This window comes from Elephantulus edwardii, unplaced genomic scaffold (genome assembly GCF_000299155.1).
Source record: "Elephantulus edwardii isolate Elephantulus edwardi_28Jun2011 unplaced genomic scaffold, EleEdw1.0 scaffold00418, whole genome shotgun sequence".
NCBI classification, from domain to species: domain Eukaryota; kingdom Metazoa; phylum Chordata; class Mammalia; order Macroscelidea; family Macroscelididae; genus Elephantulus; species Elephantulus edwardii.
Window position 1 is genome coordinate 588,056 of NW_006400168.1, and position 24,886 is coordinate 612,941.

The 24,886-nt window shown below is 47.2% G+C and overlaps 1 protein-coding gene across 1 annotated transcript; it reads left to right on the plus strand.

Moving 5' to 3' along the window:
• The first annotated feature begins 9,139 nt into the window (after positions 1 to 9,139).
• WNT10B (wingless-type MMTV integration site family, member 10B) lies at positions 9,140 to 12,921 on the plus strand. The gene is made up of 4 exons (XM_006902479.1): positions 9,140 to 9,250; positions 9,353 to 9,615; positions 11,245 to 11,618; positions 12,138 to 12,921. The coding sequence occupies exons 1-4, from the start codon at positions 9,177 to 9,179 to the stop codon at positions 12,594 to 12,596; spliced, it is 1,170 nt and encodes a 389-aa protein (XP_006902541.1). The 5' UTR covers positions 9,140 to 9,176; the 3' UTR covers positions 12,597 to 12,921.
• The last annotated feature ends 11,965 nt before the right edge of the window (positions 12,922 to 24,886 follow it).

A 24,886-nucleotide genomic window follows, 5' to 3' on the forward strand; every position in this document is an offset into this window, starting at 1 on the left:
GGGCTCACCCCCGCCCCCTGCCTGGTGGCCGGGGCCTCCGGGCCTGCACAGGCTGTCGACCCCTCCCCTTGGGACGCCCTCCCACGCGCGCCTGCCTCACTTCACCTCGCGTCCGGAGTCCGTCGGGGACCATTGTCCGCCAGGGGGCGCGGCGGGAATGTGCTGCGGAGAGAGCCCGCCAGGCCAGGCTCCCCGTATTTGGTGGTAGGGCTGTCCCCTCGACGTCACCCTGGGGCCAGCCAGCGGCGTCCCTTCTCTCCCTTATCCTGAGTGGCGGAAGGAAGGTGCGGTTTTGGGCAGCAACTCTGGGGAGATGCCTCCCCGCCCAGGAGCCCCGACGGCTGGACTGGGAAGGAAAAGGGGGAGACTGGGAGTGGGATGGGGTGGGGCTGTGGTCAGGGAAATCCCCGGAATGGGTTAGGGGTGAGTTGACCAAACTGAGCCTGAGACGGTGGAAAGAAACCCGAGGCAGCGAGACAGCGGCAGTTTGTGCACGTGGGTGGGAAAGAGTACAAGTGGTTCTGTGTGTGTGTGTGTGCGCACGCTCGAGTGCGTGCAACATAACAATATAAATGTAAATGCATGACTGTGTTCTGAGGGTGTGTGCTCTTATGCATCCACTCTATGCAGAAACTCCATATTGAGGAGAGATGTTGGGAACTCTTTATAAAGCATCTTTATATTTAGCTCAGACCAGAAGGAATCATCCTATCACCTCCTCACAGCCCTACTGGGGACAGTTTAGCCCCTGTGTGTCCGGAAGGAAGGTGGTGACTGGAAGCAGGAGAGGCTGACTGCAGGCTGCAGAGCTGTTTGTGTGTGGAGGTGGGTGGATGGATGAGTGTGTGCTTGGGGAGATTATGCATGTACATGTCACTATTTTACCTTGTGTACCTTTCATCATCCTATGATGTGTCACCCACTAGTGTGTGTCAACCTGTGCATGTGACTGGAGAGTAGGCTTAGTTTGCAGCTAATGTTATAACAAGGGGATCAAGACCTACAGTGGCTGAATAGAACTTGTAATGTGTCATGGAATTACCTGCGACTCACAGCAATCCTATTCACAACATCCCCAAACCCTGCTCTACCCTGTGCAAATCTTATTGTCTCTGACACACCTGTACCCCAGTCACTGAGTCTGTCCATCCCATCGAGGGTCTTCCTCTCCTGCACTGTCCCTCCACCCTCCCAAGCATGATATCCCTCCCCAAGGACTGGTCCCTCCTTGCAACATGTCCAAAGTATGTCAGAGGAAGCTTCAGAATCCTTGCCTCCAAGGAGCAGCCTGGTCTCACCCCCTCCAGGATGAAGCTGTTTGTTTTCCTAGCAGTCCATGGTATATTCAACACTCTACTGCAGCACCACAGGTCAATGGCATCAATTCTCCTTCTATCATCCCTAGTCATTGTCCAGCTTTCTGCTGCATAGCAAGTAATTGCAAAGACTTTGGCCTGAGTCCATTTGCTGTACAGAGGTAACTCATGGTTGTTGTGATGCTGAACACTGTGACACCGATGTGTCAAACGAGATAATGGTTACCTATGGTGGACAGTGTTTGGTGGAGCTCCCCAATTAAAAAAAGCTTGGAAGCAGGAGTGACATCCACTTCCAAAATAACTTGCCTCTGGAAACCCTATAAATTTGGAGAAGCACAGAAAGTTATACAAGCGTTCAGATCTTTTGTTCATAGGGTCGCTATGAATCATCTATGACTCGACAGCACTTAACAACAACAACAACATGGCCTGAGTAGAACTAGACTCAGAAAAGAAAGGTGGTGGGGTAGATATCACTGTTTGTTGGGAGGGCCTGAAAGACAGGCCCTGAACCGAACTGAAACCAGAAGAGGGCTCTTTTCCTCCATGTTTCTGCCACTTTGGCTTTTTCTCCGTTACTGAGTGTCCATCTTTTCTCCACCATTCTGACTCTCTTCATTCTCACCGCACTAGGATACCTACAGTGTTTGCACTGTCTCACTCATTATACATTTTTTTCTCTCCCTTCTCAAGGTACTTCAACTCAGTTTTTTTTGCGGTGTTTTCCCTCCCAACTCAGTTTTAAGTCGCCTGTCCTTCTAGTAAAGTGCCTGCTGTTCCATAACTGGAACATAGGGGGCACCACCAGCCTGGGCTATCATACTCTACTGTCACAAAACTGGGTTCTCAGAAATATTTCTCCTCTCTCCGTTCTTATAAGGAAAGAATATAGATTAGACAATTGTCTAGGGCAGCTAGACTCAAATTCTGTGTTTGTTCCATCTTTCCAGCTGTATAAGATGCAGCAATAACAAGATGAGTCATCCCAAAATCAACAGACAGATTAAAACTATCTTTAGGGGTCTTCCTCACTCTATTAATTTTTTTTCTTTCATCACCATTGTTTTGTGGTTGGTTTTTTTGTTTGTTTGTTTTTGGTTTTTTTTTTTAACTCTGACCTAACCCTATGGAATGAGTTTCAAGGTTCAAAAAGAACAGGCTTCCCTACTACATCTGGAATATTACTCTAAGGAGTGAAATGCTTGATAAGTTTAATGAGACTTCCATGACACCTGGCTTTTAAAAGACATAATTATTAACCCAAATGAAGCCTGCTGTATGTTGCTGTTGTTTTTATTGTGTTTAAGGAAAATGTCTTTCTCAGGTTCTTCATCCAGCTCACCTGTACAAGGATTCATTTCTGAAGGTCAAGGTGTATTGACCCAGCATCCTCCACAGGTCCCAAAACCAGCAGTCTCTGAAGAGAACATCCAATAGAGATGATCAAGTTAATAGATTACGTACCATGGAAGGCCTGGTATTGGTTAGGGGTTCCTCCCACTGGGTCTGGATTAAATCTTTTGACCTGAAACCCCTGTCTATGACCACGGGAGACAAACAGAACTAGAAAAAGGAGCCAATATTCTTTGCTTTATTGTCCTACCCACCAGGTTTAGTGGGGGAAGGAGGAAGAGCTGGGCAGTAGTATGATCTGATCCAAATTTGTGTTTGGATCAAATCAAGGCTATCAGCTGACCTCTTTCTTTCCTGCTTCACCTCTCAACTGGATCAAACCCACCAGTATACAAACATACGGAAATGTTTCTCATCTCAAACTTCTGTTTGATCCTGCATATTGTCATTCAAGATTGTCCCATTCCCCTATCCTACTTTGTTGTAAACTTCGTTGCTTTAACTAATAGCATCAGATTAGGTGCTTTCTGCCTAAATCAGGCCTTTAAATCCACTATACTTCATTAATATCACCCATGACCTCATGTCACCCACCTGGGCCAACAGTCAATTCTCTATTCTTATCCTAATAAACTTTTCTGAACAACAGACACAATTGAACATCTTGAAATACATCTCATTCTCACTTGCTTTTTGAAATCCTGTTCCTGCTCACTGGCTGCTCAACTCTTCAGCCTTCTTGTCTGGTTCCTCCTACTTGTAGCTCCAATTTGTAAACACTGGGGGACACTCAGGTTCACTCTAGAAATCCCTGTCTCCACACTCCTTCAGTAATTTATATCTCCAAACCTGAACTCTGTATGTGCATATCTAACACTTGATAACCATCTCAAAATTGGCATGTTTAAAAAGGAACTTTTTCTTTTTTTAAAAAAATTTATTTTATTATTTTTTGTGCATGTACCGTCAAATCAGATCTGACTGGTACAGGAGGAAATTGTCACTCCTTCTCCGGCAGAGCATCTGGTGGATTCAAAGCATATACCTTTGGGATTGCAGTACAGCTTCTTGCCACTAGGCCACCAGAGCTCCCCTTAAAAAGGAACTTTTGACTCTTCCCTGTAACATACTCCTTCTGTAGTCACTGTTGTTATTGTTGTTGTTAGGTTCCATTGAGTCAAGTATGACCTATAATGACCCTATGAACAACAAATCCAAACTATCCTATCTTGTGCCATCCTCACAATTTCTGATGTAGTTGGGCCCATTGCTAAAGTCACTGTGTCAAGCCACCTGGCTGAGGGTCTTCTTCTCTTTCTCAAACCCTCTACCTTTCTAAGCATGATGTCTGTCTCCAAGGAATAGCCTCTCCTAGTATTACGCCCAACATATATAAGACGAAGCTTTATCATCTTTGCCTCTAGGTAGACAAAAATGGCTGCACCTTGTCCAAGACATATCTGTTTATTCTTTTGGCAATTTGTGTACTTTTTCCCAACACCACAGCTCAAAGGCACATCAATTCTTCTATCATACTTCTTTGTTTATCAGTTCTCAGATGCATAGCAACTGATTGAAAAGATCATGATCTGAATCAGGCACACATTAGTCCTCAAACTGACATCATTGCTCCTCAATAATTTGGAGAGGTCTCAGAGTGCAGACTTTTCCAGTGCAATGCATCTCCTGATCGCCTGACTGCTAGTACCAATAATACCAATGATATTGATTGTGGATCCAAGTAAGATTCAGTAGGTAGAGTTTCTATCATTTCTCCATCTTTCTGTAGTCACTACATCTCAGTAAAATACAATTCCATCTTTTTTATGTCCTCAGAACAAAAATTTTTAAATCTCCCTACATTCATTATGTGTTACTCTCCAAATCCAATCTCTCAGCAAATGCTCTCTCTATCTTCAAAATATAAGCAGGGTATTCATATATTCTCACCACTCACAGCTCTGGTTTTCTTGCCTCAATCACAACAGTCTCCTTATAGCTCTCCTTGTTCCTACATTTGTCTATTTACTCTGAAGCCAAAGTCAGTCTTTTTAAAACAAAAGTCAGATAATATCATTCCTTTGCTTAGACCTCTTTGATGGATGTCCATCTCACTCAAAACAAAAGTAAAATTCTTTGTCATGGCCTACAAAGCCCCTTATGATCAGACCCAACTTCTCTCTTTCCAACTTAATTGCTTACCTCTTTTCCCCAGTCACACTTGTGCCCTTGCTAGTTTCTTAAACACAAGAAAGAAAGAGAAATATGTTGCTGTCTGAGCATTTTTACATCTACTTCCTTGTCTCCTGAGATGTTCTTCCCCAGATATCTTCATGCATTTGCTCCATTACTTTCTTCTACTTCCCCCTTATATAAAATAGAATCCTACCCTCAACCAGCTAGATTGACATGGTGGCTGCAGCAATAAGCTTGAGTATGTCAGAGACTGGGAGGATGGTATGGGATAGGAAAATGTTCAGATTGGTTGTTTATTGGGTTGCTATGAGTCATACTCTACTCGAAGACATCTAACAACAACCAGATCCCTATTCTCGATTTATTTTTATCTTTATCACTTTTTACCTTGATAACATCAAAGACTTGAAGGAGAACATCAGTAACAAACACTCCTTCTGAAATGGGGATGGGAGAGAGCTGTGAAAGGGCTGGCGGGTTTGCCCTGAAGAATAGGAAGCACAGGATATTGTAGCCTGTCTTCCCTTGAAACACCAGCAGGCGGCATCGCCTACTACAGCAGGCCCATCTGCCTATGGTGGAGAAGCGAGCAAAATTCCGTCCTGGGTAATTCCACCGATTTGTTGGGGTCATTGCTGAAAATGGGGGACATCCTTAGAGTCCAGTGCAATTGAGCTTTGGACTCTAGTGCCGCTGGGTGGTGGCCTCCAGCGTTGCAACAGAAGGCGTGAGATGCAGAGGGTGGGCAGCAAAGCTGAGCTCACCACTGTGGGCGCATCCATTCCTCCGGGGCCTATAATTTGGGTTCCCTGGGTCTGGCCACCCCTATCAGCGGCTCAGCAGTAGATGAGTCACCCGAGACCCCGGGCCAAGGCAAACACAGGGGGAGGAGTGAGAGGAGGTTCCCGAGCCTGTGTCTGGCTTTAGCCACCGCCTCAGTTGCTCGATATCCCAATCTCCAGGGCCCCTCTTATGTTTGACCCCCGCCCTCCAGGGCCCCAATATTCTTCTCAGATTGTTGTCATACACCATCCATCCCCATGATGGAAAGAGCAGCCTTTGGCTCTCTTGGAATGAAAAAGGAACTTTCTCATTCTGGCTCCCTCTCCTCATTCATGATAGCCCCCCACTTTGCTCCTCATATCAGAGCCCCAAGGTCTCCCTGGTTCCCGTCCCTCCCCTTTCCTGGAGCTGGCTGCGTGCTTGGGGTATTAGGCAATGGGTGTGCACTCAAGCCCTCTCCAGGCCCCGCCTGCCCCACCGCCCTCCAGCCGCCTGTGGGTCAGCACTCAGGCCAGCTGGTCAGTCGAGCTGAGGGCACTGTGGGCTAGTTCAGGCCACCCAGTCTGCCTGTCTATACCAGAGTTGGGATCCAGTGGAAAGAGGGAACAGGAACATGAGGTCTTGGATTTGGAACCAGCCCACTTGGAAAGCCCAGGAATCACAGAGAAGTTGACACATAGTTCTGACCCCAGGCTCTTCTAGTCGCCCCCACTCTCTCTACAGCAGCCTGACAAAGGTAGAATCAGAAGGCAAAAAGCAATATGACACCTGAGTGACACTCAGAGACACATGGAGAAAGACCAATGTCCACAAAGTTCCCATGGAGACAGGGGACCTAGGAAACCCCATTCTTATTTCCACCCCAGACTGAGTGGAATTTCAGGCTGAAGTGCAGGAAGGATGAGAACAAAGTCATGGGGGGGGGGCCGGGGGCGGTGAGTGGGTCACCGGTTCTAGGTATAAGGATGAAAGCTACCTAGATGGGCTTACAGACTCTGATGGCGTCACAAGTCACACAGGGTTTGGCCCCTAAAAGGGGAGGCAGGGCAAGAGTTCTAGGGTTCCTGAAGGTGGGGAAGCAGAGAAAAGCAAGCTCCTCCCACCACACCACCACCTGTGGTCCCTGCAGTCCAAGGTCAGAGATTACAGGACTTTCCCTTCCCCAGTCCGCTCGGAGTCCAGCGCAGGAACTGTCCTTGGAGGACTGTTTTGGCCCCTGGACTGCCGCTCAGCGGGCAGCGTGTGGGAGGATGTGGAGCAGCACACGCTAGAGGCTGATGCAGGCTACCCAGCAGAGTTGCCAGGCCACCGCCGAGGAAGGGCTGACTGGCTGTGGGTGTACCAGCCGCGTGGCTCTGCTTGCCCAGGCGCTGGTCTCTGAGTCAACGCGCCAGTCTCTGGTGCGCGGGGCCAGCCATGCCGTGGGCTGCGGTCTGGTAAGGGCGTCGAGGGGGTGGGGGGCGGCTGAGAAGCCTGAGGCCCCTCTCTGGCAAAAATAGCCCGAAGTGGTTAGAGCTACTAGCGTGAGTCAGGCCGTAGCGCGGTGGTGCATAACCCCTTCGCTGCCGTTCGCTTCCATCTGTGCGCCTGAAAGCAGGCTCTTTCCCGGCTGTCCTCGCTGGACACAATTTGGAATTCCAAAGCCTCCTTTGCTCCTGCGAAGCAAGTCTTTATGTCTAGAGCAGGAAGCCAGGCCACCTGAAGCGGGGAGACCCTGTGACTTCAGAGGGTAAGAATGCTTGCAAGCTGAGGGAAGCTGTAAGACCTTTGGGGCAACTGGAGCCTCTGCGAAGGCCAAACTCAGGTCAAGGTTGACCCCTCCCAAGGGGCAGGCGCAGGCTCAGAGGTGGGCGGGAGCCCAACAGTCCGGACGCGCCTCTCCTTGCGGGCTCCGAGTGCCCCGGGTGCACTCAGGCTGTGGACTTCACTGGGAACTGCCTACAGCCTGAAGTTGGTTCTCAGCTCAGTCCTCATCTTGCCGAAGGCGCCCTCCAGCTGTCTTTTCTTGGTGGTGAAACCGAGGCAAAGAGACATGATGGAAGATTTGGCTTCATGGGCTAGGTATCCCCGCTCGCTAGCCCGGGTAGCTGCAAGCTCCCTGCTGCCTTGGCGACCCCAGAGCAGGTGAGGAACGTTCCAGTCACCTCTCCTTTCAAAAGGGCCGAGCCCAAGCAGGGCGTCAGGGGAGAGGGTGTGTGTGTGTGTGTGTGTGTGTGTGTGTGTGTGTGTGCGCGCGCGCGCGCTGGGAGGAGGGGAGCGGTTGCGTTCGCCGGTCAGGGCGGGGGTGCAGGGGGTGGAGTGGGGATGCCCTGGGCTTGGGGAGGGACCGCAGCTCGTCAGTCCCGGCGGAGCCACGGGTGAACTCCGTGCGATCGGAGCCAGAGCCCCCAGTTCTTTGCTCGTCCCTTCGCTAGCAGTCTCGATCGCTCCCTCCTATCCTCCCTCCCTTCCTCGCTGCTGCCGCCTGAGCGCTTGGGAAGCGGCGAAGAGGAGTGGCCCTGCCCGGGAAGAATGCGGCTCTGCCGAGGGGGCAGAACCCGACGCAGCCTCGCCACGCTTTGAGCAGCCCGAGCCGACCCAACTGCGCCGGACGTGGATCCCACACCGCAACCGCTGGAGGTACTGTGGAACCAGGAAAGCAGGGAGGGCAGGGCCGTGCACTCGGGACGAGACAGGCACGCGGGCAAACAGGCATCCATCCACAGGGGCGCAGGGACGCAGAGCGAATGAAGGAGTAGCCCCAGATTTGGAAGGGCAATGAACGCAAAAGTAAAGGGTGGGGACAGAGGCTGGAACCCTTGGGGACTAGACGGGCGGCGTGCAGAGAAGGGGAGGATGCAGTTAGGAAGCGGGAGGGGCGGCCTGGAAGTGGACTTAGTGTGCACCACGGTCTATTTGAGGCGAGAACTGTGTCCCGGTCCCCCCCTTTGCCTCATCTCTCCTCCCTTCTGTCTGGGAGGAGATTGGAGAGTGGGTTGGGGAGATAATTCCCACGCCCAGCTTTGAGAGCCCACCCGCCCTCGACGGCACCTGGAAGCGACACCCCTCCCCCTGAGTTAGGTAGGTGGTGGGGAACCCCCTGTGACCCCGCCCCCAGCACTGTGGGGGCGTGAAACTGGCTTGGGCGGGGGAAGCGATCGTGGGGCCCTCGGGAAGGGAGTTGTGAGAGAGGTGACTGCGCGGTGTTGAGCGCCTGTGTCTAGTGTGCGTGTGTCTGTGCGCCCCGCATTGTGTTTGCCCCTGACCGGTGCCAGGGGCGCTCGCGTGAGCGAGTTCGGAGCTGTGAGGCCGTTACTCTCTTTTCAGTCTCTACAAGCCACGGATTCTGAACGTCGAAGGTGATTCTTGCTGTGGTTCCTTAGGTTTGGGGAAGGGTGAGAAGAATCAATGTGGTGGGTTAGAGACCTGAAATAGGGCATCTTTCGACTGTCCTGGAGGGCCACCCGGATCTGAAGCCACCTCAAGGCGTCCTGTCCCGCAGGCCCGACCGATTGGCTCACCGAGGCCTCCGGGCCGGGCTTCGACATGCTGGAGGAGCCCCGGCCGCGGCCTCCGCCCTCGGGCTTCGTGGGCCTCCTGTTCCTTGCACTGTGCAGTCGGTGAGCAGTAACCCCTGTCTCCCAGCCCATTGGAGAAACCGGGGGCCCTGGGTGAGGGAGTGTCGGAGCGGGCACAGACTCCAAGCCGTTCTTTGTCCCCAGGGCCCTCAGCAATGAGATTCTGGGCCTGAAGCTGCCTGGGGAGCCACCACTGACGGCCAACACCGTGTGCTTGACGCTGTCGGGCTTGAGCAAGAGACAGCTGGGCCTGTGCCTGCGCAGCCCCGACGTGACGGCGTCTGCGCTGCAGGGGCTGCACATCGCTGTCCACGAGTGTCAGCACCAGCTGCGCGACCAGCGCTGGAACTGTTCGGCTCTCGAGGGCGGCGGTCGCCTGCCGCACCACAGCGCCATCCTCAAGCGCGGTGAGAGGGCCTAGGCCTGGGCGGGTCTGTGCCATTGCTGGGGCTGGGGCGAGGGGCAGGCAGAGGCGGGCGGAGGCGGGAAGGGACCGGTTCGTGCCTCTTGGAGGGCCTCTCCTGGGAATTCCCCCCCCCCCCCAGAGCCGCGCGGAGCCGGGTCTGGCCACCCGTCTGGGCCCCGGAGCTCCTGACTTCCACCTGTGCGCTGTTGGCAAGGCAGCTGGGTCTAGCTCTCCTACCCCAGGGCCCACTCTCCTTTCTACCTCCACCTAGCTCGACCTGGGTTGCACCTGCGTGTAAGAGATGCCCCCAGCCCTGGAAGCTTCAAACGCCCCCCCATTCCTTCTTCTGTTCCCCCCCTTGCCTCTCTTGGAGACAAGCCCAGGCTGGTGTCCCCAGAGCCTCAGCGGAGGTGGGGAGACGCCCCCAGCTGTTTAAGAGTTAAACTTGCTCCCCTAATTGCTGGGGTTCCCAAGAGCCAGAAGCTGGGAACAAAGACCCTGATGGCTTTGAAGCCAGGGAGCAGCCCCCTCCTCAGTACTGTGGAGGCCCCAGGTGATGCTCACCTGAGCAGGTGAAAAGCAGTTGGAGGGGCGAGAGAACAGGTCACTGCTGGCCTGGTCTGGGAGGCATGCTGTCTCTCCTCAGGTCCTGCCAGAGCTTACTTCTTGAAGATGTAAAGATCCATGGGGCTCCAGGTTTGCACAGGGGTGGGGGCATTGCTTTGGGGACTATGGGGTTAATAGGCAGCTGCCATCTGCAGGGGAATTCCCAAGACGTGTGCAAACAGCTTCACCCCTGGAGGGTTGGGGTTGGGGGGATATGGAGGCTGGGCCAGGAGCCCTGCATCCTGGGGTGGGAGAGGCCTGGGCCCTAAGGAGGTGCTATCTCAAATCTTCCCAGGGCTTCAGAGATTTTGTGCCTTAAAGGAAATGAGAGACCCTCTCTTTGTCCACAGTCTTTCTCCTGATGGGTTAGGAAGGGTTTGGCTTCCCAATTCAGGGCCAGTTTATGTAAGTCTGGGAAAGTCTTGTCATCTTGAGCTTCTTTGACCCCCAATTCATGACAAAAAAGCCAAATTTTTAAGAGGATCTCAGGGGGAAAATCACCCCCATCTCTACCTCCTCCCAGTGTTTATAGGGTAATAGTAGGTTAGGATAAACATAAAGGGCAGTCTTGAAGGACAAATGTAGAAGTAGAACCTGGGAAGGGCAGCTCCGGTGCTATTAGGGTTGCTAAGGTAGGTCAGGTTAAAAGTTTGATTAAAATGATCTGGAAGCCAAATAAGAGTCCCAAAGGCTCTAACAGCACCCAAGTTCCCTGCAGGGTTGGAAATTTTCTCATTTTGGGGTACAGAATTCAGGAAGTCCTCCTTAGTTCTCTCTTGACCTAGGGGTTATCCCTCTGGGTCGTTCTTGCATTCATATCTGAAAATCAGAAGACTAGTAGAATGAGCCTCAGAGGTCATCTTGATCCATCCTTTTCCTTTATAAACAAGGAAACTAATGCTCTACACTTTGCACCCTTCCCTTTCTGATTTCTCCCAAACTACTCAGCTGGTAAATTGTTTATTTTCCCGTCCTTCCCAATTGCCTGTCAATCTTACATCTGCCGTTACACCCTTCTCTCCAGGTTTCCGTGAGAGTGCTTTTTCTTTCTCCATGCTGGCTGCAGGTGTCATGCATGCCGTAGCCACAGCCTGCAGCCTGGGCAAGCTGGTGAGCTGCGGCTGCGGCTGGAAGGGCAGTGGTGAACAGGATCGGCTGAGGGCCAAACTACTGCAGCTGCAAGCATTGTCCCGAGGCAAGAGCTTCCCTCACTCTCTGCCTAACCCTGGACCTGGCTCAGGCTCCAGCCCTGGCCCCCAAGATACTTGGGAATGGGGTGGCTGTAACCATGACATGGACTTTGGAGAGAAATTCTCTAGGGATTTCCTGGATTCCAGGGAAGCCCCTCGGGACATCCAGGCACGAATGCAGATCCACAACAACAGAGTGGGACGCCAGGTATGTGTATCCCTATCTTTTGAGGCCTTGCTAGAGTTTGAGAGGCTCAGCAGAGTAGTAAGGTGAGGTGTGGAGGGTGATGCCACTCACCAGCTGAGTGGCCTCAAGCAGGTCACTTAACCTCAGTTTTGTATCTGTACAAGAGCCTAATGACAGCTACCTTAAAATATCTCTAAGACTGAGCTAGCAAGTAAGAAGGGAGCAGTGGTGGTTCAGCGGTAGGATGCTCATTTTCCATACAGGAGGCCCAGGTTTGAGTCCTAGCAAATGTACCTCATGTGCAGCCACCACCTGCCTGGCAGTGAGAGTCAGGATGACAGGGATTGAGGGCTACCCCTAGTGACTGAAGATGAGCAGGTCACACTGGCCTTGCTTTCGTTTTCCCAGCATAAAATAAGGAGCTGGGCTATTAGCTAGCCTCTAAGTGCTCTTTATGGTTATGTTTATCTCCATTTGTTTTCCTCTGTGCTCTTTCCATGTGCTGCCCTCCCATCTACCTCTGCCCCTCTGCTGCTCTAGGTGGTAACTGAAAATCTGAAGCGGAAATGCAAGTGCCATGGCACTTCAGGCAGCTGCCAGTTTAAGACCTGCTGGAGGGCTGCCCCAGAGTTCCGGGCAGTGGGGGCAGCGCTGAGGGAGCGGCTAGGTCGGGCCATTTTCATCGACACCCATAACCGCAACTCAGGAGCCTTCCAACCCAGACTGCGTCCTCGTCGTCTTTCAGGAGAGCTAGTCTACTTTGAAAAGTCTCCAGACTTCTGTGAACGAGACCCCACAGTAGGCTCCCCAGGCACACGAGGCCGGGCCTGCAACAAGACCAGCCGCCTACTGGATGGCTGTGGCAGCCTGTGCTGTGGCCGTGGGCACAATGTGCTGAGACAGACACGAGTTGAACGTTGCCACTGCCGTTTCCACTGGTGTTGTTATGTGCTGTGTGATGAGTGCAAGGTCACAGAGTGGGTCAATGTGTGCAAGTGAGGATCTGTTTCCCCATTGAACTGGAAACAGGAAGTGTGTGGAAGGGACACCATCTCAGCCTTTTGCTCTGATTTCTGTACAGGGTCAATCTTGGCCTTGGTATCTCCCCGAAGATAGTTTTGGGGATGGTGAGGGCCAGGCAGAGTCTGTGATGTGCAGGCTTCTCTCCCATAGCTGGAGGACCTGGAAGCTGTCACTTCTCTTATGCTCTTAAATACCTGAACGGACTAAGAGTAAATGCACTGTACTGCCTCCAAACTCCAGGACCCCTTTAACCCTGGTTCATATTCCTTTTGACTGGGGAGTACCTGTAATTTAATTACTCTTCTTCTTGGAGGAATAATCTCAGACATTGTGTGATGCCCTAAGATTTGTATTCAGAAAGAGATCAACTACTCCTACTTGCAGTTCCCTCTACTGCAGCCTTGGCCCCCTCTTGTGGGGTCACAGGAGACAGCAGTACAGGTTTTTGTTGGTAGAGGGACAGACAGAATGCTAAGAAGTGCTCTTTTGGAGTCCTCAGAGAGTTGTCAGTCCAGAACTTAGTGAAGCTGTCTCCATTCAAATGTTAAAGAGGGATCCTCTAAAGGAAGGATTTTACCTTAAAACTCTGAGCCTTTTCCCTTCTTTAGCAGGAGGGGTGGGAATGGATAATTTATTGTGCTGAGAATTGTTCTTGGTTCCTGTTTGTAACGAAAATAAATTAAATTGCTGGACCACTGGATGCAGATGGTGATATTTCTACCCACATTTCGCTTTTCAGTCCAGGCATTCTTTTCCAAGTGAACTCTTCTAAAGGAAATAATTATATATATATCTCCTATAAAGGATTTCAAATGGTCTTCTGTGACTTGGTTGGCAACTTTTACTGTGGAAAATCATCAGGAAGACTTCTAGGTGCAGGTGCCAGACACTGAAATCTAGGTCCTGTTTACTCTATGCCTCTTCTAAAGTTCACCTGTCACTGCCCTAGAAAAAGGATCATTTTTTTTAAATTATTCTTTCTTTCTGTAAATGACTAGATAATATTTGAGGCTATAGGGTGAAAAACAGACATAAATGAATGGGCACAGCCGTGTCTAAACAAACTTAATTCACAAAAAATAAGGCTGCAGAAATAGATTTGGACCTCTGTTCTAGATCCCAACATCACCTCTGTTTGGAGTTTTCAAGTCTTGAATGTATTTCAGTGTTGAACCTGGACTCAAAAGAGTGGATGCTTTCTCCCTCTGGTTCCAAACCAGAGAACTTGGGAGGTAGATATAAGAATAATGGGAAACAAAGAAAGGGGCTTTCTATAGTTAAGACAAGATTTCCCCCTCTCCTACCCCAGAAACCAGTATACTTTCCCACTGAATTATTTGCCTATGTGTTTTCTACTCCCTTATTAAGGACTTTTCTGCATAAAGTTTATTTGAACTTATTTGCAAAAAAGAAAACATAACTACAAAGAATAGAATTTTATTATTATTAACTTTTTTGTTTATGTGTGTACCGTCAGATCTGACTGGTACAGGAGTAGATTGTCTCTCCTTCTTCAGCAGAGCATCTGGTGGATTCTAACTGCGCACTTCTGGGATTGCAGTGCAACTTCTTGCCACTAGGCCACCAGAGCTTGCCCAGAACTTTATTTTATTTAAATTTTATTTTGTATGTGTACTGTTAAATCGAATCTGACTGTTACAGGAAGATATTGCCCTTCCTTCTCTAGCAGAGCATCTGGTGGATTTGAACCACATGCCTCTGGGATTGCAGTGCAGCTTCTTGCCACTCAGCCACCAGACCTCCCAAGATTTTAAAAAATTTCTCTTTATTCCTAGCTGTTTATATCTTTGAGAAGAAATTATCTTCATTGCAGAAAAAAAGATACACTTAGTACATTTAGAACACTGTACATGATTCTTATTTATGAGGCTCCCAGAGGCAGAACTCAATAGGTCATCTTCTTGGCCAGAGAAGGTATAAATGGTTCTCTTCTCTTATCCAAATAATAACTGTATTTGCTATCTGAATAATCTTTGAGATTACACGGAAGGATGAGGTATAACACAGTATGAGGGAACATTTGAGGAGTACTAGGTTAAGGCAATCCTTTATATTTGGATTACCACTTGAGTGTGGGGAATTCTGGGTTTGGAAATTTAATGTAGGCAGGAAGATATCTCATCCTCAGTTCAGGCATTTGTATAGAGTGGATATAGGGTTTGAGAGAGAATATTGACAAAGTCTAACCAGAAAGGATTTTGCCCACTCCAGAAAAGTGAGGAGAATCTCCAGTGGAGTCCTAGCAAGTATATTTCAGCTTTTTCTTATTTCCTTCTTCTGTATTTCCTTCAATTCTTGCTCTGTTTCTAGCTTTCCCTCTTCTTTCATCAGACACACTCTGTGGCAAACTTAAACCCCAAACCACAACCTTGAGAAATTCCAAATGGATTTTGTCAGCAAGGCCAACCCCCCCCCCCCCCTGCTCCCGGCACACGCACTGGGCTCAGGCCCAGGCCTGGGGTCAGTGACGAGGGTGGGTGTGTGCAACCCACAGAGTGGTGACTGCAATTTCAGTTCCAGTGGGAGCAGAGGGAGGGAGGAAGCCTGAGGAACTGTAAGTCAAGATTTTTTTTGTCTTTAGCTCTGGATGAGCTCTTCTGTCTTTAGCCAGCAACAAGTAGGTAGGAAGCTGAAAAGTGAGTGACTGGCTAAATGCCAGGTAGGTGGCATTGACTTTATGTGTACTCCTTTCTGCTTTGAGTGACACTTTTACTGGTGCTACAACAGAGCCTTTCCTTTCTAGACTCCAAAGGGGTGAAAGAGAAAAGCTTGGAGATTCTTCTATTCCCTCCGTTCTGACTCTAGTATTGTGGTACTTTGCACCATATTAGGATGTCACCATTTGTGTCCTTCTGTCATACCTGGGACCCAAACTAGAGGATCTGAAGTGTTTTGTTTTTTTTTTTACCTTTTTAAAAATTATTAATTTTACTGAAAATTTACAGAGGCTTTGGATTTTCATTCATTGTTGCACTTTTCTCCCTGCCTACCCCTCCTTCCCAGTACACTCTTCTCTTTGAAAAGTAAAAAAAAAAAATCTTTCATTGTTTTACAATCCCTCTCCTCAGGTCCACCCTATGCAGCCTTAGTTCTGGACTCCTGTCATGACAATAATACCTAAACACATATCCCTTTTAAACAGTTTTCTCTCTCATCTGTTTCAATGCAGTATACATTATTGAACCTATCTTTCTCAGTTTCCCCCTAACCCCGATGTCAGTCTTGTTTTACAACAGTGGCACTATGCAGTATTTGTCCTTTTGTGATGGAGGTATTTCACTCAACATAACATCCTCCAGGGTCACCCATTTTGAATAATATTGCATGAGTCCTTGTTTTTCAATGCAGCGTAGTACTCCATTTGTGAATATAACACAGCTTCTCAATCTGTTCGTTTGTTGGACACTTAGGTTGTTTCCAACTCCTTGCTATTGTGAACAAAGCCGCGATAAATATGGGTGTGCATATATCTGCTTGGGTGGTAGTTATGGTCTCTTTGGGGTATATTCGCAGTAGTGGAATTGCTGGGTCAAACGGTACCTATATTTGCAACTTTTTGAGAAAGCGCCACACTGCCTTCCACAGTGGTTGCACCATTTTACACTTCCACCAACAGTGAATAAGGGTTCCAGTTTCTCCACAACCTCATCAGAATTTGTTGCTTACTGTTCTATTTTGCTATTCTGACTGGGGTGAGATGATATCTCATAGTTGTTTTGAGGATCTGAAGTCTTGAGTAGGTACACTGACAGGTTTCATATCTTATCAGAGTGTTAGAAAACATGTCAGTTGTGGAAACTTGGAAAAAGGGGCTTGTAAAGTATATTATTGGTGGTCAGTTTGTGGAAGCATGACCTTGTGAGGTGCTACTACAAAAATCTAGGAAAAGAAATTTATAGTGCAACATCCATATGGATATATCACTGGGCTAACCTCAGGAACCTGTAATATTACTAAGGAGTCTTGTAGAGCTTTTAAAATTACAGGGTTGAGCAGGGCAAAGGCCCTTAACAGAAATAGCACAGGAAAGAGAGATTGTTCTTTATAACCAGGCTCCTTGTCATTCACCTATCTATACCCTGTCATCCTAAAATAGGGCCCTACTAGCCCTGAGGTGGATTGATTCAGTGACTGGGGTAATTGGGATGAGTATGTCGGAGACAGTGAGATTGGCACAGGACAGAGCAGAGTTTAGGGCTATTGTACATAGGGTTGCTATGAGTCACAAGCGACTCGATGCCACATAACAACAACTGACTTACCACTTGTGTTATTCTCTAAGTTAAAAGAGTAAAATGACTGGGATAGGAAGTTTGAGCTGGTGAGTTCATGGACCAGGGATTAATGAGGATAAAAGAGGAGGCAGAGTAAGCAGACTGACTTAGTTCTTGGAAGGGGGAAAAATGAAGAAAAGCAGTATCAGGGAGTTCTTGTGGCCTAGTGGCAAGAAGCTGCACTGCAATCCCAGAGGTATGCCGTTTGAATCCACCAGATGCTCTGCTGGAGGAGGGGCAGTCTCCTCCTGTACCAGTCAGATCTGATTTGATGGTACACACACACAAAATAATACAAACAAACAAAACAACAACAAAAAAGAAAAGCAATACCTTCTGTTGCTTAGGGAAGAATCATGTGTTTCTGTATACTGCACATTTAAAGACTCTTTTTCTATTTTAGTATTACTAGTGTTCTTTGATCACAGCCATGACAGTTCAACACAGTTTTGCAAGTCCACTAGGCGTAGAGTGAGTTTAAGGGACGTGGGGATGGATAGGAAATGAGAAACACTGGTTGCAAAGTCCTTAATTTTGTTTGAGATATTAAAATTCATACTCATACACGTGTACTTCCCTAAGCTACTTGTCCGACTACTTCGTAACTTTCAAATTCAGCTTCCCAACTGGCCCAGAGTCCAATTTCCTTCTTACTTTCTTCAATTTATCATTCACCCTACGGAAAAGGAGCTCTTATTCAGATCCCAGAGTAAACTATACTTGAGTAGTGAACAGCACTGGTTCAGTGAGGCTTCACCGGAAGATGCAGCTGGCTGTGTTTGAGAAAGGTAAGGTCTGGCAGGGTAAGGTGGGTCGCAGCAAAGAACTGATTCCATTTATGGCTTTGTCCAAGAGTCTTGGGGTCTGTCAGTTCAACTTCGATCTCTTGTGCTGTAAGGACAAGTACCCACCCTCAAATTAGGGGTAAGGCTTGACGTGGGATTCTCACCTTAGTTTTCTCTGCCTCATCTCCATTTCTGGGCTCTCGCCTGCGACGCCCGCAACTTCCAGCCCCCACTCTGGCTCCCACCCAGGCTTCAGTTCCTGATGCCGGCTGTCGCTGCTGCAACCGCTGCCATGGTGATAGATCTCGCGAGAACTGCCGCTAGCCACCACGCAGCTCTCGCGTGATCCGGGAGGTGGGAAGTGTCCTGGGCTAGGAGTGGGGGTGAGCCGCACATCTCCTGTCGCCGTCGCGGCTTCCGGTGTTAGGTGGAGGGAAGGAGGGAGGGAGCCGGGGAGCGGGGTCCGGGAAGCAGCCGCACCGAAGTCGGCTGGGGGAGCTGGAGGGAGCGGAGCGCGATCCCAGCAGAACCTGTGGGGGTGGAGGCAACGGCCGCAGCGGCTGAGCTGGGAGCTGGAACAGGTGAGGGGCTAGGGAGGGAAGGCGGGTCTTCGTACGGGAGAATCTTCAGGTGGAGGCTAAGGGGATAGCTCCCTCACCCGCGGTTCTGTCTGGCATAGGGAAATGTGGTCCTTTACGGTTTCGAAAAAGGGGTGCAAGGCCAGTCCCACGCCTGTCTCCGCATTTGAAGGACGCAGAGCTGGGGTGGGGATGGGGGTGGGGGGCGCACACGGGTTTGTCCTCTGCCTCACACAAGGGACGGGCTGGGTTTGCAGTTAGGTTTCTCTTTCCTGAGAGAGGTGGACTTGCGGGGGTCGGTATAAGGAAGGAGGAAAGCGGTCCTTAGGCTGATGCGGGGGCGGTGATGTATGTTTTGTATCTCTTTTCTATTAAAGGGCTAGGGAATGCCGCTTTTCTCTCCTCCACCCCATAGCAGTCGGAGACAGGAGAGAGAAGCCTTGCTGAGGTGACACCTTGTTCCCAGTCATGATGAAGGGATGGGAACGAAGGGTTTAGGGAGTAGCTGGCAGAGCTGGCTACTGGGGCACCCCGGGGGTCGCTGTTCTGGTAGCGCTATTGGGTCTTGAGAATCGCTGGTAGGGAAAAGGGCAGCAGGTGGAGAGAGGGAGGAGAGGAGGCAGGAGAAGGGGGAGGGGGGGATCAGATCTTGCTTGGAGAACAGAGGTGGGGCTTTCCTCCCCCAGGCAAAGCGGAGGCGGTCTCTCAGGAGGAGGGCGCATCTTGTGGCTGGCCCAGAGTTTGTATCTTCCAATCCGCTTTCTTTCTTTAGGAAGTATCAAGAATCCCGGAACAGAAAATGGAGCCATTGCTTGCATTGATGGTTTTGAGGGAACGAGGGGGACAGGTCGTGGACCTCCCTGTTATAAACGTACCGGTTGATTAGCACAGTAGCAGCACCTCTTTTCTGGGGAGTTTCCTTATTTTCGGGTTATATTACTACCCGCTTGCTCATCTTCCATCAAGCCAGGCCTGGAGGAGTGTGGTCGGTGGTCAGAAGTGAGAAGAAATAGTGAGATCATCCGGGTGTAATTTAAAACCGCCCTCTGCTGCTGTTGGATTGGGTCACCCCTGGTCTATGGCATGAAAGTTTTATTGGGAGGAGATCTGCTGTAGGAGTCTGATTGCTTGGGTCAGTGCAACAGGACTCAATCCTGGTTTTGAATACCTTCTTCCTTGTCCCCAGGTAGGTGGTGATAGTTCTTGCTTGCCGTTCTAGGGGCAAATGTCTGCACTTGCTGTGACTGAACTAAGACAGTAGAATGGTCACTGCACAGTATTAGATCCAAAGCTGAATGACTCTTGTGTGAAAGCTCATTCTATGAAAGAAGCTGATCTCTTGAAGTTCAGAAAGAGTTCTTGAACTCAGATTCAGCTTGAAAAGACTTCCATGTATTATCTATTCAGATGCTTCTATCTCCCTGCATAGATTTAGTACTTTGCATAGTCAGAAGTTTTAAACATGTAAACCATTGTCCAAAGATACTAGAAAGTTTTGAGCACAGAAATTAGATCTTATTTCTTGTCTCCCAGAATGCTTTCGTATACAGTATGCACTTAAAATGAATGCGTAAGTGAATAAAAATTGTGAATAGATGGTTATTGTTAGGTGCTGTCAAGTGACCTTCGACTCACATTGACAATAGATTGGAACGTTGCCCTATCTGGCCTCCATAATCACAGTCTCTACCATACTCAAGCCCACATTTAATTATTGTATTTGTCTGTCTTGTTGAAGGTCTTCCTCCCTTTCACTGACCACCTTGTCTTTCCCAGCATGATGAGCTGGAACTCAATAGTTAAAAAAAGGGAAGGAGTTTCGTTGGCTGCCAGAAAGTGTGTCTGAAGATAACCACACAAGGACATAGAGACCCTTTGGACTCTATAATTAAGAAATCCTAATCTTTCTGCCTTCCTGAGAGGCATAACACAGACTTGGATAATGTCTGTAAGCTAATACCTAAAGAAAAAATCTTTTTAGTATATAAAATCATTAATCTGAAATCACAGAGTTCCTACTTCTCCTTTGTGGGGGAAGGGATTCTCCATTACACTTAAAATTCCAGTACTAAAAAAGAAAAAAAATTCCAGTGCTGTCAGCAATTGGGATTCTGGAGATAACAGGGGAGAGGCCAGTGTATGGTACCTGGCACAGTACTGGTCCCAATGGATTGTAGCTGAGTACAGATATAAAGGAAAGCATACAGGAGGATTGAAGGAGTGGAAGTACTATCTTAAGTACACAAAGGGTTGTATTTAGGTGTTCATTTGTGGTTCTCTTTCCCACTAGTGTCAGAATAAGAGGAAATAGAACTATGAGAACATTAGGTGGGATTTGTTGGTTGGAAGGAAGGACTTCTTTAAAACCAGGTTTTTAAAGTTGAGTATGTAGTTGAGAGAAATCTGCTATCTGCCTTCCCAAATAATAGAAATGGAGGCCAAGAGGTCCAAGACTCTAAGTATATTGCTGTGTGTAGTTCTCACCATTTTGGTTGTGGGTGAATTTAGAGGCAGAATACTGTGGTAATTGAAAATGTGGGCTTTGGAATCAGACAAAATTGCATTTAAATATTGCCTCAGGGAGTTACTGGTTGCATATTTTTGGTGACATTACTTGTTCTTCCATAGCTGCGTTTTCATCTGTGAAGAGGAACACTTCTAGGGTTGTGATGAGAATAAAATGAGAAGATACTTCTAAAGTGCATAGTATTGTGCAAAGCACATAGTAAGCACCAGTTATTAACTGTTGGTAATAATTGTCATCATGATAGTAATAATAATATGGACACTCAGAGTTTTACAATAGAACATCCTACACCCTGAGATCCCTGTGTGGAGAGATGATTGTTATGGTGACTTTCTGTGCTAGTTGTAAGCTTTTGAGCAGTGAGATATTTTTTCATTATCAACCTCATAGAAGTAGCTCCTGCTGCCTGAGTAGGAGGCGAAACTGGAGCCAGGCAGGGACCCTAAACCATCAGCATGGATGTAGGATGAGGACATGGGGTTTGAGAATAATGCTCCTGTTAGAAAAGTCCACGTGATTCTGAATTGTTGGTTGAGTCTTCCATAAAAAGCACTCCGGCACATCCAAAAACTTCTCCAGCTGGGAGTAAAGGGAAGCTATAAACTGGGGGAAAAATATTTGGTAATGACAGGTCTGATAAGGGACTTTTATCTAAAATTTATAGAATACTTGAATGCCACAACATGAGAAACAACCCAATTGCAAAATGGTCACAGAACATGAACAGACACTTCACCAAAGAAAACATTCAGATGGCGAACAAACCCATGAAGAAATGTTTAAAATCCCTAGCTCTAAGAGAGGTGCAAATCAAAACAACTATGAAATAGCATCTCACCCCAGTAAGAATAGCAAAATTTAGGGAGCTCTGGTGGCCTAGTGGCAAGAAGCTACACTGCAATCAATCCCAGAGGTGTGTGGTTCGAATCCGCCAGATGCTCTACTGGAGAAGGAGGGAGAATCTCCTCCTGTACCTGTCACATCTGATTTGACGGTACATGCACAAAAAACAATAAAATAAAAATTTAAAAAGAGGTATAATTATTTAAAAAATTATAAAAAAAAGAATAGCAAAATTTAACAGGACAGCAAACAACAAATGTTGGCAAGGTTGTGGAGAAACTGGAACCCTTATTCTCTGTTGGTGGAAGTGTAAAATGGTGCAACAACTATGGAAGGCAGTATGGCGCTTTCTCAAAAAGTTGGAAATAGAAATACCATTTGACCCAGCAATTCTACTACTGGGAATATACCCTAAAGAAACCAGAACTGCCACCTAAGCAGATAGATGCACATCCTGGTTTTTGTTCACAATAGCAAAGAATTGGAAACAGTCCAAGTGTCCATCAACAAATAAATGGATAGAGAAACTGATATATTCACACAATGGAATATTATGCAGCACTGAAAACCAAAGAATTCATGAAATACAAAATGGGTTACCATGGAGGACATTATGTTGAGTGAAATATCTCAGTCACAAAAAGACAAATACTGCATAATGCCACTATTAGAGAACAGGGCTGATGTGGGGGTTAGGAGAAACAAAAGAGGGGATAAATAATGTACACGGCATTGAAACAGATGAAGGAGAGAACTATATAAAAAGAATATATAATTAGGTATTATTGACATGACATAGTAATGTGGTCCAGGGTGGGGAGGGACTGTATAACAATGAAAGAACTATTTTTCCAAAGAAAAAAGTGAACTGGGGCTGGGAGGGGGAATAGGGAGGAAAATGTGCAACAATGAATGAATGGAAATCCAAGTTCTTTGTACATTTTCATTAAAATCTAAAAAAAAAGGGCATCCTGATTAACTTAGGTCAAGACTTGAGATTAAAATACTTCCGTGAGAATTTTAGGAGTCTATATTTCCCGAATCAAGCTTTCTATTTAGTTGTATCTTCTTTTTTCTTTTTTTAGTTGTATCTTCTTTAAATGCCCAAAATGTGGTATCTTTTTAGTACTTTGTCTACTATAACTTTTTCAGCATCTGCCAGAAATACAGAGCATTTTTACAAAGTAAATACACAATATTTTATCTGCCACAAATATAGAGTATTAATAATGCTTTTGGAAAAAAAATGCTTTTGGAAAATCAGGAGCTCTGGTGGCCTAGTAGCAAGAAGCTGCAGTGTAATCCCAGAGTCGCGAAGTTCGAATCTACCAGATGCTTTGCTGGAGAAGGAAGGGCAATCTTCTCCTGTACCAGTCAGATCCGATTTGATGGTACACACACAAAAAATAATAAAATTAAAAAAAAGAGCTTTTGGAAAAATAAAGTGTTTGGAAGCTTTGGTACCTAGTTTGAGAAAGAACTTAAATTCTGACTGAGGGATTTGACAAATACATCAGAACTTCATAATGGACTTCTCTAAAGAGTGCCATATCATATGGACCAGAAAAGAACTGCTTTAAATTAATCAAGTGCTGATAATCCACTATTATCAGCATATTCCTAAAGAAAGCTGAGATGAGGAGTGAGGTTTCTTGATACTTTGTATCATTCCTTACTGTTGATAGCCTGGCACAACTCTTCCTTTATTAATTTATGTACAGAGTGTATTTAGGATGTAATAGAGCATTTGTACATAAAGCAGTGGAGTTTTTGTTTGTTTTAAAGCAGTTAAACCTTTCTTTATGTAAACTTTTGCTTGCTCATATATATATAAAATGGATGAAATTAGAGTTACTCTTGTAGTAGTGTGGAGTTGGGAGACTATTAGAGCCCTCATAGTCCTCATCTTCCAGGAAGTCCTGGGCTCTGAAAACAGAAATGAAGTCTTCAGTTTTTCAGATACAGGGAAATACTTCTAGAATTCTTTTTCAACTTCATCCATGTTTTGCCACAATAATGAGAACACTGAACTTAAACAACAAGCATGTCAGTCACTGGCTAGAGGTCAGTCTTGGTGCTGGATACAAAATACAATAAAGCATGATCCCTTCTAGTAAGTATCTCATAGTTTTAGGGAAATGCTTGCTAGCCTTTTCTCCACTGTGGCATACACAGAAAGTAGTACTACTGATAATATCTATACAGTGAAACCTGAGATGACTGGCCAGGACCCCTAGCCACTCCATTCCCTGCCCAACCATCTAGTGGTTGACAGAATTAGTATCTCCAACTGTTTCCATTAGAGGAAGTTTCAGCTCCAGCGAGAGAAACCTACAAACATGAATTAGACATATTGTGGTAGAAATGTGTTTCAGGTGCTGAGGGTACAGACAGCCCCTTTCCCCCAAGGTAGGCACTTTCCCTTTTTGACCTTTGACTGTTCTCTTATATTAGTGTCTTCCCCCCCCCCCCAATTCACTGTCAGAACAAGAAATCTGCTAATTGGGACCAGATTGGTTTAGAGCTTTAGACTAACTAGCCATGGAATTTCGTTTTATTTTGAAATTGTGAAAGCTGAGTTTTCTAGATGTCTAAGGTTATAACTAAAAAAATGGGGAGAATCCCTATAAAACACTGTCTTTGAGTCTTTTCTCCTTATGACCCTCCACTGGGTTTCTGAGATTGTAAATCTTACTGGTAGATTGAAACCATTGGACTTTCTGTTAGTAACTTGAGATGTTACATTCTATAGCAGAGCTACTTACCTAAGGCTATGAGTGTGAGCATTGGAAGACTCATTATCCAAGATTATCATAAGATCAAGACTATTGAGGTGGAACAGTTAGTTGTAAACTGGTCATATTCTCAGAACAGGGTAAGCTTGAAAGCTTTGGTCAAAGAGGAGGTGCTACAGACTATTCCTAGGAAACAGGTGAACCTAGTTTTTATCTGGTCACTGTTTGATCTGTCTGAGTCCGTGCATTCAGAATGGACCCTGAGTGCTGTTCTGACTCACTGGCTGAGAGTTGTTCATGGTAAAGTTTGACCCTTCCCACAGTGTTGGTTCTTCAGGATCTTCCTTGGTAGCATCCTTTGAGCTTTCCTGTACTGGAGAATTCTCCAGGACCCTTTTTGTTTCTGTTGAAAACTAGAAGGGAAATGGGCATAACATTTCTGTCCTGAGCCTAAAAACTACCAACTGAATTACCAGCTGATTCCTGCTGAGTTGAAAGAGCTT

Coding starts and splice junctions, on each gene's coding strand:
- WNT10B (XM_006902479.1), top strand. CDS start 9,177: ATGCTGGAGGAGCCCCGGCCGCGGCCTCCGCCCTCGGGCTTCGTGGGC. Junction 9,251..9,352: donor TTCCTTGCACTGTGCAGTCG/GTGAGCAGTAAC, acceptor CTTTGTCCCCAG/GGCCCTCAGCAATGAGATTC. Junction 11,619..12,137: donor ACAACAGAGTGGGACGCCAG/GTATGTGTATCC, acceptor CTGCTGCTCTAG/GTGGTAACTGAAAATCTGAA.